The 17,815-nt window shown below is 52.1% G+C and overlaps 2 protein-coding genes across 3 annotated transcripts in view; both read right to left on the bottom strand.

Annotated features, from left to right (window-relative positions):
- Positions 1-942: 942 nt before the first annotated feature.
- Positions 943-11,805, bottom strand: LOC311618982 (apolipoprotein L2-like). 2 transcript variants are annotated; one of them, XM_084876829.1, is made up of 5 exons: positions 11,789-11,805; positions 11,567-11,640; positions 6,121-6,203; positions 4,096-4,216; positions 943-2,852 (listed from the first exon to the last, which is right to left on the bottom strand). In XM_084876829.1, the coding sequence occupies exons 3-5, from the start codon at positions 6,149-6,151 to the stop codon at positions 1,919-1,921; spliced, it is 1,086 nt and encodes a 361-aa protein (XP_084732955.1). In that variant the 5' UTR covers positions 6,152-6,203; positions 11,567-11,640; positions 11,789-11,805; the 3' UTR covers positions 943-1,918. The 2 variants fall into 2 exon arrangements, with proteins under 2 accessions (XP_084732955.1, XP_084732954.1); XM_084876828.1 differs by lacking the exon at positions 11,789-11,805 and having other exon boundaries at positions 11,567-11,766.
- Positions 11,806-14,007: 2,202 nt separating this feature from the next.
- The window catches only part of MYH9 (myosin heavy chain 9), an 89,800-nt gene continuing 85,992 nt past the window's right edge, over positions 14,008-17,815 (bottom strand). The window contains exons 37-41 of the mRNA XM_084876761.1: positions 17,674-17,797; positions 17,266-17,474; positions 16,573-16,681; positions 16,305-16,477; positions 14,008-15,552 (exon numbers count right to left, since the gene is read on the bottom strand). Of these exons, the coding sequence (XP_084732887.1) occupies positions 15,435-15,552; positions 16,305-16,477; positions 16,573-16,681; positions 17,266-17,474; positions 17,674-17,797 (733 nt within the window). The 3' untranslated portion in view covers positions 14,008-15,434. The remainder of the gene's footprint in view (positions 15,553-16,304; positions 16,478-16,572; positions 16,682-17,265; positions 17,475-17,673; positions 17,798-17,815) is intronic.

Here is a 17,815-nt window from a genome sequence, read left to right on the forward strand (position 1 = left end):
TCATCCAGGTTCCTCTTCCTTTTGCTAGCCTGGTTGCCTCTGGACACCCCCACACCCTGCAAGGCAGATAGTAATGCCAGACCCACAGGGGCAGAGTCCCGTTGTCCAAAGGATACTCTGATAAGAAAGCAGAAAGGACCCCAGATGGATGTCCCTGGCCTCGGTGAAGACGGATGTCCATGGCCTCCTGACCGAATAACTGGAAAGGGGGCCCTACAAAGCCACATGAGGTGAGATGGGTGCCTCTTGGCATGAGCTGAGATCACCCCACTTAGAGACCCTAAAGACCCAGGGACTATTCTTTAGGGCTCTGCTGGACCCCCAACATCACAAGAAAGGTCACCTGGGATGACGACAGCTCAGACGTGGGGTCTTGGACAAATTTTTGGTCAATAAGCCATCTCAGCCCACTGTGAGGACAATCTCCACTCAGGGGGGAAGGAGCCACAAAGTCATAGGGACAGGGGTCTGGCATGTGCCACCAGCAGCGCCTGGTGGGGGTTGGAGGAGTCACAGCTGGAGGCACTCAGCCAGCACCCTCACCCCAGCGTGGCCCAGTCTCTAACACGGGAGAGGGGAGCTTGGCTCAGACACGCTGGACACCAAGAGTTTAGTGCCCAGAGCAGGGCCCTATCTCCCTGTCCTCGTCTTGTTTATAGGACAGTGGTGGGCAAGGAGCAGGTAACCGAGGGGGCTGGTGCCATCATTAGAGTGGCTTGCCCACAGCACCTGGGGCTACAGAGCGCAGGGCACTGCTCTCCATGCCGACAGCACCTGCCCACCTCACTGCGGGGGCCTGATGCGGCAGGGGCCAGACATGGCGGAGATCTCCCATTTCCACATCCCACACGGAAAAAGAGATGATGGAACCTGTTCTAAGTGGAGGCAGCCAGGGATTGAGAAATATTAGAAATAAAGAGAGAAGACAAAGAGATAGATTTTAAACCCCAATACCAGGAAATAACACCAACTTATTTGCATTCTTAAGTAAGCCCTAGCATGTCTGCATTTACATATCTAGTCCCTCCCCTGCTGACACCTGGGCTGATATGAAGGCCAAGCTGACAACATGTCCAGCATCTTGGGATAACATATTTCCAAGCTGTAGCTCCGCCTACACCCTGAGTTCAGCTGACAATAATTTTAAAAAATTGCCCATGTGCCTTCCCACCTCACAGGAAGTGGCCTCTGGCCTCAGCCCTCGTTGCCAGGCTGCCAGCATCACCCAGGGGACAGCCTTCTTGTCTTTCCTCAGGTGGCACAATTGGGCCCCAAGTGAGTAACAAGGTCAATGTAGGAGGGTCAGGACTGAGAATAAAGATCACAAAACACAAACCCCTAATGTTAGTGTTTTTAGGTTGAAGTTGAGAGGAATGAACTGTGTTTAATTTTAACATACGTACAATGTGTATGCAAACTGGGCACATTCTCAGAGTTAACAAATTTTGGATGTCAATTTAAAACAGGAAATGGAGTAATTTATCTCCATGAATGATTGGAAGTGGAAAGGCACTCTGTGCAGAACAAAGGATGAGAGGAGGGAGCCTCAAGTTCAGCGATTCCTAGCACAGGAGGGGTGGAGAGTGGGGGGCAGGGGTGCAGAGGGGTCTGTGAAGGCCGCACCATCAGACATCTTCAAAGCTGCTGCCAGGGCACCACAAGACTCTTCTCTCTCCCCGCCTACCCCCCTACCACTCCCTGCAGGCTCTAAAAATAATAGCATTTAGCTTGGCCAGTGTGGCTCAGTGATTAAGTATATACCTATGAAGCAGGAAGTCATGGTTTGATTCGCGGTCAGGGAACATGCCCAGTTGCAGGCTTCATCCCCAGTAGGGAATGTGCAGAAGGCAGCTGATCAATGATTCCCCCTGATCATTTATGTATCTATTTCTCTCTCCTTCTCCCTTCCAATCCAAAGTCAATAAAATATATATATATATAGAAAAAAACAAAAAAGCAAAAACAAAAAATAACCAATTAATTCCTGGAGATCCCCTTGCTTGTTTGTATCCTCCTGTAGACTTTTGTGAATGCGGGTCAGTTCTTCCAGCCTCCTCTCCAGCTCCTGGGCCTGCTGCCTCAACTCTTCCGCTGAATCAGCCTTTGCACCCTCATGTAAGTGCTTTGACTCTTTCACCAGGTCCACTACATCCATGAGAAGGAATACACCTGCCGAGGCTGCACCCAGTACCCTGGCTCCTTTGCTCATGGCCAGAGCAGTGCCTCCAAAAACTCTCTGCAGCTGCTTGCCGCCTCGGGCTGAGACTGCCCCCGTGCGCATGAAGCGCGCGGCCTTGGCTGCTAAGAGAGGATTGGATTTGGCCAGCTTGAAGGCACGGGCATTCTTCACAATGCCTTGCAGGTTTTGGAAGCACCTCTGTGCTAAGGAAGCAATTTCGGGTGTGCTAAGGCTTAGAACCTCTTTGAGCACCTTCTCTGTGTCGCTGCCAGTTGACGTGAGGCTGTTGGCTTCGGCTTTTGCTGACACATCCTTTGAGACTTCCACGATGTTCGCAGTCACACCAGTCACACCAGCTGCTATGCCCAGTCCCAACCCAGTTGCTGAAAGCGCCAGACTAGTCCCTGCTGTCACAGGTGCCAGACACAGGCCAGCGATGGTCAGAATGCCAGACACAGCGCCGGTGGAAGAGGCCACCACCTGGGTGATGGTGCAGTCCCTGTGCACCTTGTCAACCTCATCAGCAAGTGTGTAGAGCTTTCGTATGCGTTCCTCAAGGTCCTGTTTGATAGGAGGAAACAACTTCATAAACCTTTCCTTATTCTCCTTGTCTTCCATGGCCATGAATGTCGCCAACTGGCTCAAGTCTGCAAAGAGTGCATCTGCCTCAACCCTGCAATCACGAAGGACAGGCGATTAACAACAGCAGGTATATGAATTCCTAAAGCTGAGATCACCTACTGGATGACCAGGTGCAGGAAGCCCTGTCCTCTATGGTGGGAACATGTGCATCTACTCGGAATCCCTCAGATCACACCACTTTGGCAGCCCCTATTCTAACTGGAAGCCACAATGCCTTCCCTCTGGTCAGCGTTACTCCATGGGGGAGAGAAGAGGGTCCCACAGGGAGGTGAGGAGCCCTCCAGCTCACAGACAGGGTTGGAGCGCATGATCACCCAGGTCCCTCTGCCCCCAGCAGAGAGGGGATCAAATCAGGGAAGGAAGAAATGTGCCCCCCGCCCCTACACAGCCCTCCACTAAGCCCCTGGCCTCCTCAGTCCTGTGTCCAGGTGCCTCAGCTGCCTCACTCTAGTCCAGCCACACTACCAAGCCTTCCTACCAGTCCTCCCACCTGGACCACCCTTGCTGCATCCAGACCCCGGACTCTGACCCTGCTCCAGGCCTCTCTGGGCCTCCACACAGGATGACTGCACTTGCTTCCTCACCCTTGACCCTGAAGTTCATCCCTAGGCTTTCATCAGAGTCCTAGCAGACAGACTTGGTATTCCATTGATGAGGGAGATGACATAAGCCCAGAGCCCCAGAGCCGGGCAGAGATAGTCAGTGTTCAACCCAACACGGTGCAACCTCACTGCAGCTCTCTGCCTTTCAGGCCAGCAGGACCCTGCACAGCTTGTGCAATCCCTTTCTTAGGGAGAGCAGTCTCTATAGCCATGATACCCGGGGACACAAACTGTGCCAGCATTTTCTGGCTTGTCCCACAGGACGTCCTGTGAGGTCCTCACGTCCAACAAGAAGATGCTTGAGCCCTGTCTATTCCCAGCATCTTTTCTGAAGTTCATGTGAACTGCCCACCTACTATGTGTCAGTCATTAGGCTAAACAGTTAGAGGCATGATCTCATTCTCCTCACAATGGAATAGGACAGATGAATGATGGAGAGTGGTTAAGTAGCATGGCCAAGGTCTCATAACCTTCCCTCTGCCAGTCTCATCTCTTATCAACAAGGGTCCCTTCACAGCCAACAAATGATACCAAGGAAATGTTGCTCAGGGACTGTTGAGAAGAAACTTCTTCAACATCAAGCTCAGGATCCTGCCTAGAGGAGGGTGCCTGCCAGAGGAATCTGTATGCAGGGGACATGGGATGACAATACAGGCATCCCCTGGAGGTTACCTGGACAAACAGGCCATAGCAACAAATCTCTCCCGGAATCCATCAGTCAGCAGGTGTTGCAGTTTTCCTTTGTCCCCCGGGTCCATTAAATACTCAATGACATCAACAAAAACTTTGCCCTCTAGATGGAAAGAAAAAACAATGAGGTTGGAAGGAATCCTGGTAGAATGGAGATGGAACTGAGTATAAACAAGGAGGGTAAATGTTCATCTTCCTGAGCAGCTGTCACCTGGGGGAATTTTCTAAGTTCTGGGGGGCTTTTGATGGAGTCTCCTGGTGCTGTGTGTTCCCCAAACTTTATATGGTGAAGCTCCGACCCCCCATGTGACTGTATTATTAAATTTAACTTTTGAAAATATTTTTATTGAATAAGGGAGATGAAGGGAGAAGGATACAGAGATAGAAACATCGATGAGAGAGAATCATCTAGTGACTGCTTCCTGCAGGTCCCCTATTGGACATGGAGTCCACAACTAGGACATGTGTCCTGACCAGGAAGCAAACCTGGGACCTCTTGGTTCATGGGTGGATGCTCAACTACTGAGTGAACCAGGCCAGGTCCCCTGTGACTGTATTTTGTAATTAAGGTTAAATAAGGTCATTGGTGTAGGATCCTAATCCAATCTGACTAGCGTACTTATGAGTGAGGGAGAGATAACACATCTCTTCCTCCCCCACTCTTGTCTCTCTCCCTTTAAAAATCAGAACCTTTTTTAAACATTAAGTATAAAAATATATGACTCCGAGGGATTGGGACACTATGAAAGTGCAGTTAAGGGACTGGGGACTGCAGTATGTTTTGTGTGTGCAGAGACAGGATGTAAATGTGTTTGCTGCCATATACACAAAAGGGATATGATTCTTCTTTCGCAGAAAAAGAAAGGGAAACTCAGCACAACTGAAGGCCCAAAGCCAAGAAGCAGAAAGCTCACAGGTTAAATCCAAGGTCACCCATCAGTCGTGTCCTTACGAGAGTTTGACGTCTCCATGTGTTTCAAAAATTCATGTGATTTCTGCGTTCTACCCTAGAGGTTACCTCTGGGACTTTTTACATTTTAAAAGTAAAGTTTCAGATCTCATGCCATTGATGGAGTGAAACTACCAGGCAAAGAGGATTCCTCCTGCTTCTCACAGATGCTCCGTGGTAGGAATGGAGGGGTGTCTACATGTGGGTGGGGGTTGATCCTGTAATCAATCAGTATCAGCTCACTGCCCACACCACCAGGCTGGTCTCAGGGGCCACAGCTTCCCATGGGCACCTGTGACCCCACGGGAGACCCGGGAGCCTGCTCAGCAGATGCTGGCTTCTGAGCTGTCCTCTCCTCCTTATGCTGCAACAGGAAAAGGACTTTCCTCTCCTGGGAGGGTGATCTGGTTGCTTAGGCAGCGCAGTGTTCATTTGGGTGGGTGGAGGGGCTTTTTTTCCTTTTCTTGTTTCACCCGCTGAGGGAGAAAGGAAACCAGGGTTTACATGGAGGGAACCCAGAGCACTGCATCTGTGTATGTCTTGCATGGGGTGTGGATAGCTGAGGTAAATAACAACGCGGGCCTTTCATGAGGTTGGGGTATTTGAGATGGAGAGAAGAAGTTGCTGCCTGAGACAATCACATCTGGTAAGCATGTGTTTATAATTGGGAGCCCAGGTCAGGGCCCCAACACAGTGGGGATGGGGTTGGGGGAGGAAGAGATTCCATGGAGGGGAAAGTTTCCACCTGGAATTACCAGGTTCCAAACTCAGGTGCAAAAAGTCCCACCTCACGTGGGCTGTCCTGGCCTCTTGGGGCTCATTGAATGCGAGGCAGGGGAAAGAAGACAGTGAGCAGCCTTAGGAGAGGGCCAGGAAGTAGGTCCCCCACATAGACTCCTGGTTGAGGGGACTACCCTTGGAGACTCTTTGGAACTGAAGGTTACTCATGAATCCCCTTTGACGTTCTTCATTCCTGTGTGGTTTAACCCATCCTCTAGGCACTTCCCTCAATTGTAGGGCATAAGCAGGAATCAGCCAGAGAGAAGGAAGTTGACTACCTGGGCAGATCCCAGCAGCTTCTGAGGTCATGGTGTCAGCAGTGGGATCTCAGAGTTTCCCCTTCAGCTCACCAGGCTGGACCCTTGGGGAAGAGAAAACAAAATGTAGGGTAAATTGTGAACCCTCCCGAAAATGCTGGATCCTCTCCCCTGTCTTCCACCCTGGCCCCCCAACACACACACCTTTGGATTTTAACTTGTTTCTAGTTCTTTATGAAAATAGAACAAAAACACTGTTTTAGCATATGAGCTAGCCTGCATTTGAGGTTGTTTCCTGTAAGATATTTCAAGAAGTGGAATGACTGGGTCAGAGGGCATTGCCATATAAAAGTTCTTTATACTTATCCTACATTGGTATGCAAACAAGCTATGCCAATTTACGCTTATACTCACAGTGTATGAGGTGTCCATCTTTTCCATCCTCTAGTTCATAGTAGGTTGTTGTTTTTTTAAAGAAACACATCTTTCATTATTTAAAAAATTTTTATTACACTAAAAACGCACAGCATAAAATTTATAACCTTAACCATTTTTAAGGATAAAGTTCAATAGTGTCAAATTATATCTACATTGCTCTGCAACTAGTCTCCAGAACTCTCTTCCTCTCAAAAAAGAGAATCGCTGTAACCACTAAACAATAACTCCCCATTCTCTCTCAACCCAGCCCCTAGAAACCGCCATTCGACTGTTTGTCTCTACAGATTTGAGGGCCTCACCTAAGTGGACTCATACAAGGGTTACTTTCTGAGTCTGGTTTACTTCACTCAGCATGGTGTCCTCAAGTTCCATGCATGATGGAACATGGGCCAGACTTCCCTTATGCTCTGGAGAACAACAGTTGCTCAGTTTCTTCTATACATTTGAAATTAAATAGATGATATCAGGAAGATGACATGAAGTGGGAGAATGCAAGGAGGGGATAGGATTACAGGGTGGTTAAAAAGATGGTGCTCTCTTTTTAAAAATGTTTTGATTGTGGTTCAGTGGTTGAGTATCTATGAACCAGGAGTCCAAGTTGATTCCCACTCAGCACACATGCCCAGGTTGTGGGCTCCATCCCCAGTGTGGGGTGAGTAGGAGGCAGTCTATCAATGATTCTCTCTCATCATTGACTTTTCTACCTCTCTCCTTTCTCTCTCTCTCCCTTCTGCTCTGAAGGCAATAAAAAAGACATATTTTAAAAATATTTTTATTTGCTTTATAGAGAGGAGGGAAATGAAGAGAGAGATAGAAACATCAAAAAGAGAGAAGCATCCATTGGCCAACTCCTGCTCACCCCCTACTGGGAATTGAGCCCACAACCTGAGTAAGTGTTCTGACTGGGAATGGAAAAACTGACCCCTGGCTTCATAGGTTGACACTCAATGACTGAGCCACAATGGTCACGCAAGATTGTGCTCATTTGAGGGTGTTTATTTCAAAAGCATGTTAAGCTGGATGCACAGATACAATGGACAGGGATTGCTTAAGGAAAACATAAACTTCTTACTAAAAGAACATGCCTGGGATGGGACACCACCTACCACACATCCTCCCACCACCAACCCCCCTTGCCATAGCCTGCCCAGCTAGGAATCATGATCACATCACCCTGTGGGTTACTTGGTATAGAACCCATTTTTCACCCATGTTCCCCCTTTTGATCACGATTCAGTTTGAAGGATGCGTGGATAACCAACCTTTTGTTGGAGAGCGTGGTCCCACAGCGCTAGGAGGCCTCTTTCCTGGGAAGTGTCAGTATCCACCTTGTCTTGATGACCATGGTGCTGGGGCCATATTGTAATCAGGGGCTCTGTATTGAGGCCAAAATTTCCCAAAATGGGGCAGGCAGGGAAAGGGGAGGCAGTCAGGTCTTATGGCCTTCACTGTGAAAACACACTCTGGCCCTGGCTGGGTAGCTCAGTTGGTTAAAGCATCGGTCCAGTATGCCAAGTTTGTGGGTTCCATCATACAACTCACATATGAATGGCACAGGCAAGAATCAATCAATGAGTGCATAAATAAGTGGAATGATAAATGTTTCTCCCTCTAGATCCCAAATCAATCATCAAAAACACTCTGCATCATTTCTGTTCTGTGAACTCTGATGATGGGAACAGACCTCTCCATGGAGAGGATTCTCCCAGTTCTGCCTGGGACACTCTTGCCTTGAGCCCAGGGAAGAAAGGAAAAGCTGCTTGCCTTTAGGGCAGTGGTTCTCAACCTATGGTCGTCATCCCAACCATAAAATTATTTTCGTTGCTACTTCATAACTGTAATTTTGTTAACTGTTATGAATCGTAATATAATATTTGATATGCAGGATTTCTTAGGCAACTCGTGTAAAAGAGTCATTCAACCCCAAAAGGGTCGCGACCCACAGGTTGGGAACTGCTGCTTTAAGGATTATTTAGAGAGGGCAAACAGCATTTATCAACTACCTTCCTGAGACCTGCCTGAAACAGATAGCAAAGGGACTTGCAGTATAATTGTATCCAATGATAACATGGCTGATGTGCATGGTCTTTACTCTGCCAAGGAATGCTCTACGATTTTATAACTAATGACTCACATTCTTCCAATAACCTTTGAACTGTGTGCCAGTTATATCTGAAAGCACAGGGCCAGGTCTATTCTCTGGTGCCCCTCCTGTCCCCAGGTACCCGCTGGCCACCTGGCACCGCTGGCTAAAGCCTGGGGTGTGTCCATGATGGGGACACAGAACAACCAGCCACTGGATTCTGTTAGGCTTACTTCTCAATCTTTTTTTTTAAAAAAATATATTTTATTGATTTTATACAGAGAGGAAGGGAGAGAGAGAGTTAGAAACATCGATGAGAGAGTTTCATCGATCAGCTGCCTGTTGCACACCCCCTATTGGGGATAAGCTCGAAACCAAGGTACATGCCCTTGACCGGAATCAAACCCGGGACCCTTCAGTCCCCAAGCCGACGCTCTATCCATTGAGCCAAACCGGTCTCGGCTTACTTCTCAATCTTGATGAGAAAATAATGACACACAAATTACCCCACTGATGTAATGTTCTTTTGACAGTTCTACCAGCTTTCTGAGAGTTCCATTTACTTTCTCCTGTCTCCTTCCTGCAGCCATCCTACTTTTATATGTGAAGAAAGAGACAGAGAGGAAGAGAGAAATGTAAAAAACATGGGTGCCTGTGAAAATCTGATTCTGATGCTTGGCCTTGAGCAGGCCATCCCAAAGCTGCCCCTTCCCCAGAGGGTGCCCAGGTCTGGAGCACAGGCCCAGCTCTATCCAGCCCCTCCCACTCCTGCTCACATGGCTGCCCAGTGCTATGCTTCCTGCACCAGAGGCCCCTTGAAGGCTTTGGTACCCATTGAATATGGCTGCTTTAGGAAGAAGACACAGATGCAGAGAAAGAAGAGAAGGACAGGGAAAAGAAACAAAAAGCTTCCATCGCCTTGGCTGGTGTGGCTCAATGGTTGCAGCATCAGCCCATGCACTGACAGTTCAAGGGTTTGATTCCTGGTGAAGGGCACGGATCTGGGTTGTAGGTTCTATCCACGAACCAAGTGTGGCACAGTGCAGGTGGGGGAAGCAATAGGTTGATGTACCTCTCTCAAACTGATGTTTCTCTCCCCCTCTCTCTCCATTCCTTCCACTCTCTCTAAAAATCAATGCAAAAATAATCATCAGGTGAGGATTAAAAAATTAAAAATGAACACTAAAAGTGTGGTGGTGGGTGTGAGATGTTAAAACTCATGTTGAGTTGCAGAAACATTGCTAATCAAGACACAAATTCCAGAAGCATACAGGGAAACTTTGATTGATTTGTCCTCTTCAAACTACAAACTGCAAAAGCTACCATCAGTGAACTCAGACCACAATTGGCCAGGCCACTGTGTCCAGCAGGTACGTGGACCACGGGTGACTCACTGTGCACAGTACACAGGAGGAGAGACTGAACCCAAATTCTTAAACATGGGAGATGCAGGAACAAACCCTTCTCAGGGAAGGGGCTTGCCCAGCGTCAGGCAGCTCCTGAGGGCAGAGGAGAGGCCCGCACCTCCTGGTGCTGGTGGCTAAGCAGGGAGATGTGGTTTCAGTACCACAGCAGCTCCCAGGTGTGTCTCTGCTGTACAGACACAGGGAGCTGGGCTCAGTCTCCTCCGGCTGTTCTCTGTCCACAGTCGGTGCTTTAAGAAGGAAACCTGGGTCATGCCACACACCTGCCTCAGACTCTAGGTCCGGGCTTCTCCCCGACTCTGGGCACACATGTCCCCCATCCCCCCAAGGTCCTCAACGAGGGCCGGCCAAGCAGGAAAGCAGAGCCCGCCCACCTTCCTGCTCAGTCTCCCTTCCTGGCACCCAGAGCAAGTCAATCCCCTCTCAGGACCTCAGTTTCCCCACAGAGATAGGTACTAAGGTCAAAGGGTGGGTGAAACAATGCCTGGATTCACGCAGTCTCATGGAAATCCTTTTCCCCTTCAGCCTCAGCAGCAGCCCCAGGGGCATCCAGGCCACAAGGAACTGAGATTCTTACTCACCTACAGTCCCCCACCTCCTCTACTTCCTCCACATCTCCCCAGACCCACCTCCTGTGCCTCCTCCACATCCCCCCACATTCCCCTTCCCTGCCTCCTCCACATCCCCCTCCTCTGCCTCCTCCACACCCCCCACATCCCCCTTCTCTGCCTCCTCCACACCCCCCACATTCCCCTTCTCTGCCTCCTCCACACCCCCCACATTCCCCTTCTCTGCCTCCTCCACATCCCCTCACATTCCCCTTCTCTGCCTCCTCCACACCCCCCACATTCCCCTTCTCTGCCTCCTCCACACCCCCCACATTCCCCTTCTCTGCCCCCTCCACACCCCCCACATTCCCCTTCTCTGCCTCCTCCACACCCCCCACATTCCCCTTCTCTGCCTCCTCCACATCCCCCCACATTCCCCTTCTCTGCCTCCTCCACACCCCCCACATTCCCCTCCTCTGCCTCCTCCACACCCCCCACATTCCCCTCCTCTGCCTCCTCCACATCCCCCTCCTCTGCCTCCTCCACATCCCCCACATCCCCCTCCTCTGCCTCCTCCACATCCCCCCCTCCCCCCACATACCTCCTTTAACTCCTCCATATCACCCCTACATTCCCCTCCTCTGCCTCCACAACCTCCTCCTCTGCAGTCACTGGCTCCTGTTTCAGGTAGCCCAAGACTGTGCTGAGCTGGAGGGGTCCTTGGGTACCCACCTGAGCAGTGTCCCATTTCTCTACACTGCTAAGAGCTCAGGGAAGAGAGGAACCCTCGCACTAACCTGGATTCCAAACCAGGCTCTGTCCCTGCTTACGTGCACCCTTGGGCTCATTACTCCCCTCTGATCCCCCTGAGTTTCAGTTTTCCTCATGTATAAAACAGGGACAATATCCTTGTGTTAGAAAGTGCTATGAGGATAAGAAGACGGCATAGGGGGTCTCCTACCCTCCCAACTTACCAAGTTTCTCCCTCTGGCTGATTTGGAACAAGACCCACTTCCTGGTAGCTGTGCGGAACCCCTCTGTGCTGTCCCTGCACAAACAACAGACACACCTGTGGCCAAGGCACCCGGAAAGCAAAAACGAAAGCAAATGCCCAGGTTCTGAGAAGCGTGGGATCAAGCACATTAGCCAACCCTAGGCTAGCTCCTCCCTGGGCCAGCCCCGCCCTGCCTGCTCACACCTTATTGGAGCAACCCCAGGTCTGACCTCCCAGGTCCTTCTCTGCTCAGCCCATCCTGCCTCCCTCAGGTTTCCAGGAGGAAGACCTGCCCCAGAAGCACAGAGGGATCCTGGGAAAATTTCTCCCTCCACCCCATGGGCTTGTCCCCAGACCCCTCCTTTCTCATCCTCCCACACACACCCCCAATGTCCCCCTTAGTCACCCTCTGTCCCAGCGATGAGCACCGCCCTGAGCACAGCAGAGGCTCACTGCCTCCTTGCATTGCCTTGGTCCCTGCTCCTATTGCAGGCCCCGCCCAGGCAGTTTCCAGACATTTGCTTTTGTAGGTCGTTCTGTTGCAGAAGACCAAAGAAAAACCAACTGATGTTTAAAGAGGAGGGACACTGTTTAATACACCGGCAGACTCAGGGAATAACTTTCCAATCTGAGTTGTAGAAACACGCAAGGGGCTTCTTTTTATATCTTCCTGGAGTCTTTGTCCCACAAATATGGATTATGATTCCAGTCCTTTCCTCGGGCCTTGCAAGATGGCAACCCAGGTGTTGGGGGTCTCCAGGCCATATCTGAGGGTCTGGCCTGGCACCAGCGTTAATAACCCTCCCTCTGGGACACTGCACTGTTCACATTAACAGGCTCTGCAAGACCAGTATCTGGGAAGAGGTAGTGATTTGATTATAGGTTATCAGGAATGTACACTGTGCTTGCTGGCATGGGTTCAGATCAGTAGCCTCCAAAAATCAGGGTTACATTGAATTAGCCCATTTTATTTTATTTTATTTTATTTTATTTTATTTTATTTTATTTTTAAGGGAGGTTTTTGTTTTGTTTTGATTTGGTTTTTTATATTTTATTGATTTTTTACAGAGAGAAAGAGAGAGGGATAGAGAGCTAGAAACATCTATGTTCCTCTGTCCCTCTCCGATCCTGCCTCTGTCTCTAAAATCAAACAATAAATTTAAATTTAAAAACAAAAAACAAAAAAAACTTCCACATCCATTGGTCAAGGTTGCAATGAGGTGGTGAACCGGACACCAATCTAGGAATGTCCGATGTGAAAACCAATGTCAATGAATCAGGCAGCCTGGAAATCAAGTTACTGAAAAGGACAGCCCCCCAATCCCATGGGGCCTGGCCCCACCTTCTTCCCATGGCACCTCCTGCTGTTTTATCTCTAGGGAGGAAGTGCATCTGCTAAGAGGCTGGACTGGTCAAAAGAGTCTGTCCAGGCTGGCCAGCTTGGCTCAGTGGTTGAGCATCGAACTATGAACCAAAAGGTCAAGGTTCAAATCCCTGTCAGGGCATAAGCCCCTTTGGGGGGCATGCATGAGGCAGCCAATTGATGCTCTCTTATCACTGGTGTTTGTATCTCTCTACCTCTCCCTTCCTCTCATGTGTATGTATGTATACACTGAGTGGCCAGATTATGATTATCTCTGAATGAACGCATAATAATCTGGCCACTCAGAATATATCCTATATAATAAAAGGCTAATATGGAAATTGCCACCTTGACCAGGAGTTCAACCAGCAGGCAGGCCGACCAACTGCCCATGTCCCTCCCCCTGGCCAGGCTGGCTGGACCCCACCCATGCACCAGGCCACACACACACACACACACACACACACACACACACAGTGGCCAGATTATTATGCATTCAGAGATGATAATAATTTGGCACTCAGTGTATATCACACATTTAAAAAAAGAATGTCCTGCCCAGAGATGCCTGGCTGTCCTTAGCAACCCTGCTGCCCAGTGGCCTGGTGAGCACGGGCCTGGTTTATGTTCTGCCTTTGTTAAAAGAATGAACGAACCAAGCTTTGACAGTCTTTTGAGAGCCTCCAGCTCCAACACCCTCAGGTCCACCCACCGAGTCCCCATTCTGCACTGATGACTAAGGAAGCCGCTGGAACTTAGTGCCTGACTCTTCCTTGAGCCAGCTCAGTGTCAAGCACACAACAGGTGCTCAATAACTAATGAACTAAAGCTTATAGGAGACACTCCTAGCTTCCTTGGCCTGGGCCCAGCCTGCCTGTCTCTCTCTCTCTCTCTCTCTCTCTCTCTCTCTCCTTTTCTACATGACTGCCGCCCCACCCTGGCCCGTGCCCAGCACGCTGCCCTGCTGGCAGCTTCCAGGATGCACCATGCAGGTGCTCGCTGCACAAGCACAGCACAGCGCCTCCAGCCCTCGTGCGCACAGACACACGGACACAGGCTCATAGCACATGGACTCTTTATTGTGACGCTCAGTGGAAACCTCTGGAAACCAGCTTCCTGTAGTGGTGACAGCTGCAGCACATGCTAAGGCACTTTAACTCTAGAAAAAGGGTGGGTGCAATTCCATTCACTCCTTTGTGACAGCAACTGGGACCTGAATTCAGAGCTTTGGAGGCGTATGTAGCTTTTACACAGCTTCATGATTTGTGGAGTTTGTTTCTTTTAAAAAAAAAAACCTTCTTTGCCATAAGGAAGTCTAAATGCAGCATATACATAACAGTTAGGAATACAGGGAAATCAGCAACCAGTGCAGACCAGTGTAGGACACGCTCCTCTCCTAAACAGGCTCCAAAGGAAGGCAGTGACGAAGACGGGGGTTTACCATTTGTTACAAGGGGGAAGAAAACCTTTTCTTTTTCTCCTTCCAAAAACATCTGTGCAGATGGTGGCTTTTTCAACGCTACTGAGTCAATGTTGCTGATAAACGACCCCCGGGCCCAGTCCTGGCGTAGGTCAAGGTCGTGTGGGAGGGTCACTGACCCCATCAGATGCCCTGGCTGTCAGATCTGGGACAAGTCCCTTAACCATTAAATATATTTGGTCCCCAAGAGTGTTGGGAGAAGCCACTGCTGGCCCTTCCGGCTTGCCCCTGAGCCCTGTCTGCGGGTCCCAGCCTGGCTGTGGCAGGGCAGGCTGCCCTCCGCAGAGGAGGGGAAGGGGTCATCATTGCACTTGAGACGTTCTAGAATCAGGAAGGGGACAGTGCGCTACCCAGTGGGGGTGGGGAGGAACGCCCCCCTCCCCCCAGCACTCTGTGCCCTGCACAGAGGTGGCGCCCTGGGCCTGCTCTGGCCGCACCACCCAGAGCCCACGGGAGGGGCCTGGCGGGGCAGAGGGTGTGAGGTCACCGCGTGTGATTGCCAACAGCAAAGAAGAGGGTAGGGAAGAGCTGGTGGCAGAGGGGGTAAGGTGACGATTCTTCTGGGGTGCTGAGCTATCAAAACTTCTTAGTCTGAAGAAAAATAGATTCGTAGAAAACTCTCTTGCCCGTCCCCGGTGGCCGCCCTTCTGGCCTCACCACCTTGCGCTTTTTGGCAAGAGGAGGCCGAAGACCCTGCTGGCCACTCTGTCCCCAGCCAGGGGCCCAGGGCCCTGACTCTTTGGTATCAGGTTCTCGGGGTGGGAGGGAGGGTGGGGAGGCGAGGGCAGGCGAGGGGAGGGCTGCAGCAGAGAAGCCAGAGGCCCTCACAGGCCTGGGGGGCGGGGGGAGGCACAGGCCTGAGGTCCCCTGGCCTGGTGACAGGGGCTGGGGTCACGGTCACAGCAGTCCCGAGGAGGTGAGGGGGTGCTGCGGGGGCTAGAAAGGGGAGGCGGAGTCATCTGTTGGTCGTTCGGTCTGTCTGTCTGTCCTTCTGAGGCAGAGAGGTTATTCGGCAGCTTTGGCCTCTGCCCCGTCGGCTTTGCCGTCCACCTCGTCGTCCGAGCACTCGCCAGGGCCTTTCCGAGCCATTCGGCGGGGCACGACAAATGGCAGGTCCCCACGCCTGCAGGCAGAGGCAGAGGGTCAGAGGGCCAGCCAGGGTGGCCCAACCCAGCTCACACACCACGGTGACCCCTAGAGGCAAATGAGCGCCTAACATCCCACAAGAGAAGCAATACAGGCCAGGCGGGCTCTTGGGGAGCAGGTGGAAGCAAACACACCAGGACCTCAGGGCGGATGACAAAGGGAACGGCACTAGAACAGATGGAGTGGCCTTCGGCAGCATGCCTCCCTGTCCTCAAACGGAGGACAAACGGAGACGGAGAAATGCAGGGACACAGAGCGGGAAGCCCGGCACCTGCCTCCCACCACGTGTAAGAAGCAGTAGTCAAGCTGACAGAGGCCTGCTCTTGTGAACTGCATGCGTGGAAAAGCTATGAACAGCAGGCAGCGACGAGGAGAGGCCCTCTGTCCCGCAGGTGCGGTGAGAGGGCAGCAGCTGTGTTCAGCAGGCACTTGCAGCACCGAGTGTGGGCCGGACGGGCAGCTGCCTCGCCCCTTCTAGTTCAAAGGCCCAGCAGGGGACCCTGGGCATCGGGTTGGGAGCAGCCACAGGAGCAGACTTTGCAGATGGGATGGAGTAAGTGACCTAGAATTTAAGTCCACCCACAAGGCTGGGCCTGAGCCCAGAGGGCGAGAAGAACCGGGGCAGCGGCCCTGAGGCCACTTTCTCGGCCTCCAGGACAATGCTCCCTGCCGTCGAGGACAGACAACTTCGAAAGCAGAAATACCGGGAGGGGGCGGCCGAGGGCTCACCTGAGCTTGTTCTTGAGGGAGCTGACCTCCCGGTTCATGGCGTCCGCGGTCTCGGTGGCGTCCTCCAGCTCGCGCTGCAGTTTCCTGCGGGAGGCGTTGGCCCGCTGGGCCTCCTCCTCGGCCTCCTCCAGCTGCCGCTTGAGCTGCTTCAGGCGGGTGGACGCCTTGTCGGCCTGTGGGGATGTGTGGCCAGTGGCCATGATTAGGCGTCCCGGAGAGGGTGGCCTGTACGGCCCCTGGCCAGCCCCCCGCTCTGCCCACAACACACCTGGTCCTTGAACTGCTCGGCGTTCCTGCGCTCATCATCCACCTGCAGCAGCACGTCCTTCAGCTTCTTCTCGGCCCGACGCACCTGCTTGCATGCCGCCTGGCGCTCCCTGCCAGACACAGACGGTGCGGCTCAGGGGGACACCCTCCTTCGGAGGGTCCGGCCCACGCACTGCAGGCTGGACCACCCACTCCCGGCCTCACCGCTACTTCCCCCCAGGAAGGCCTTGATGCTAGGGCAGCCCCTCTTTACTGGACACCCCACTGCGAGCTCTGGCTATTCTGGGAGCCACGTTAATTGGCCCCATTTCACAGATGGGGAAAATGGGGCTCTGAGAAGAAAAGGGACACATCTCAGAGCATATGTGGCCCTAGGAAAGGGAAAATTGAGATTGGGGGGGAGGGGAGGCAGTGGGACCCCGATTACCTCCCAAAAAGTCTCTGTCTTGCTGAGCCCAGACTGTGCCCAGGTGGTTGTTGTGAACTCCTACCTCTGTCTGAGGCAGCTTACCAGACAGTCCCCCAAACCCTCAACTTCAGAGGGGGGCCACGGGCTCCCCAAGCTCTACAGGCCCCAGGAAAACGGAGGAGAGCCCGTCAGGATGGGGAGGGGAGCCGCAGGGACAGGAAGCTGGTTCCTGACTACACCCATGGGGCCTGAAGCTTGCTCAGGTGACGGGAGAGGGAGACCTACTTCGTCTCGTTGTCCAGCTGCTCCTCCAGCTGCGCGATCTTGGCCTCCAGGGCAGTGATGGAGGCCTTGTACTTGGACTTGACGGTGCCTTCCATCTCCTGCAGCTTGACTTTGAGCTCCTTGTTCTGGCGCTCCAACTGCTGCCTGGCGTTCTCGTTCTTCTGGGCGTGGCTGCGCTCGAGGTTCAGGTCTGTGTTGATCTGATCGATCTGTGGGAAGAAGGGCTCGTGAGCGGAGGAAGGCTGGGGACCCTGCTGGGGACAAACCCCACAGACCCCTTTATAACACCAGGTCGCCCAAATTTAAGAGGGGCCAGGACACGCTCCCCTAAGCAATCAGGAAGCTGCTGGCTTGGCAGAGGTGGCGCTCAGGACCCACAGCCCAAGCACGGTGCGGTGCCCTGCCCACCTGCAGGTTGGCCTTCTTCAGCCTGTCGTTCACCAGCTCCGTGTTGCCCTGCTCCTCCTCCAGCTCCTCCTCCAGCTGGGCGATGCGAGCCTCCAGGCGCCGCTTCTCCTCCAACGCCAGGGCTCTGGGGAGGCCAGAGGTG

The sequence above is a fragment of the Pipistrellus hanaki genome, assembly GCF_964339955.1.
Source record: "Pipistrellus hanaki genome assembly, chromosome: 3".
NCBI lineage: Eukaryota > Metazoa > Chordata > Mammalia > Chiroptera > Vespertilionidae > Pipistrellus > Pipistrellus hanaki.

What these genes read in the sequence shown, in the direction of transcription:
- LOC311618982 (XM_084876829.1), bottom strand. Translation starts at nt 6,151, where the DNA reads ATGACCTCAGAAGCTGCTGGGATCTGCCCAG. An exon ending in AGCTGCTGGGATCTGCCCAG is followed by an intron (nt 4,217 to 6,120) that starts GTAGTCAACTTC and finishes CTTTCCATCTAG; the next exon opens with AGGGCAAAGTTTTTGTTGAT. An exon ending in GCTATGGCCTGTTTGTCCAG is followed by an intron (nt 2,853 to 4,095) that starts GTAACCTCCAGG and finishes TCGTGATTGCAG; the next exon opens with GGTTGAGGCAGATGCACTCT.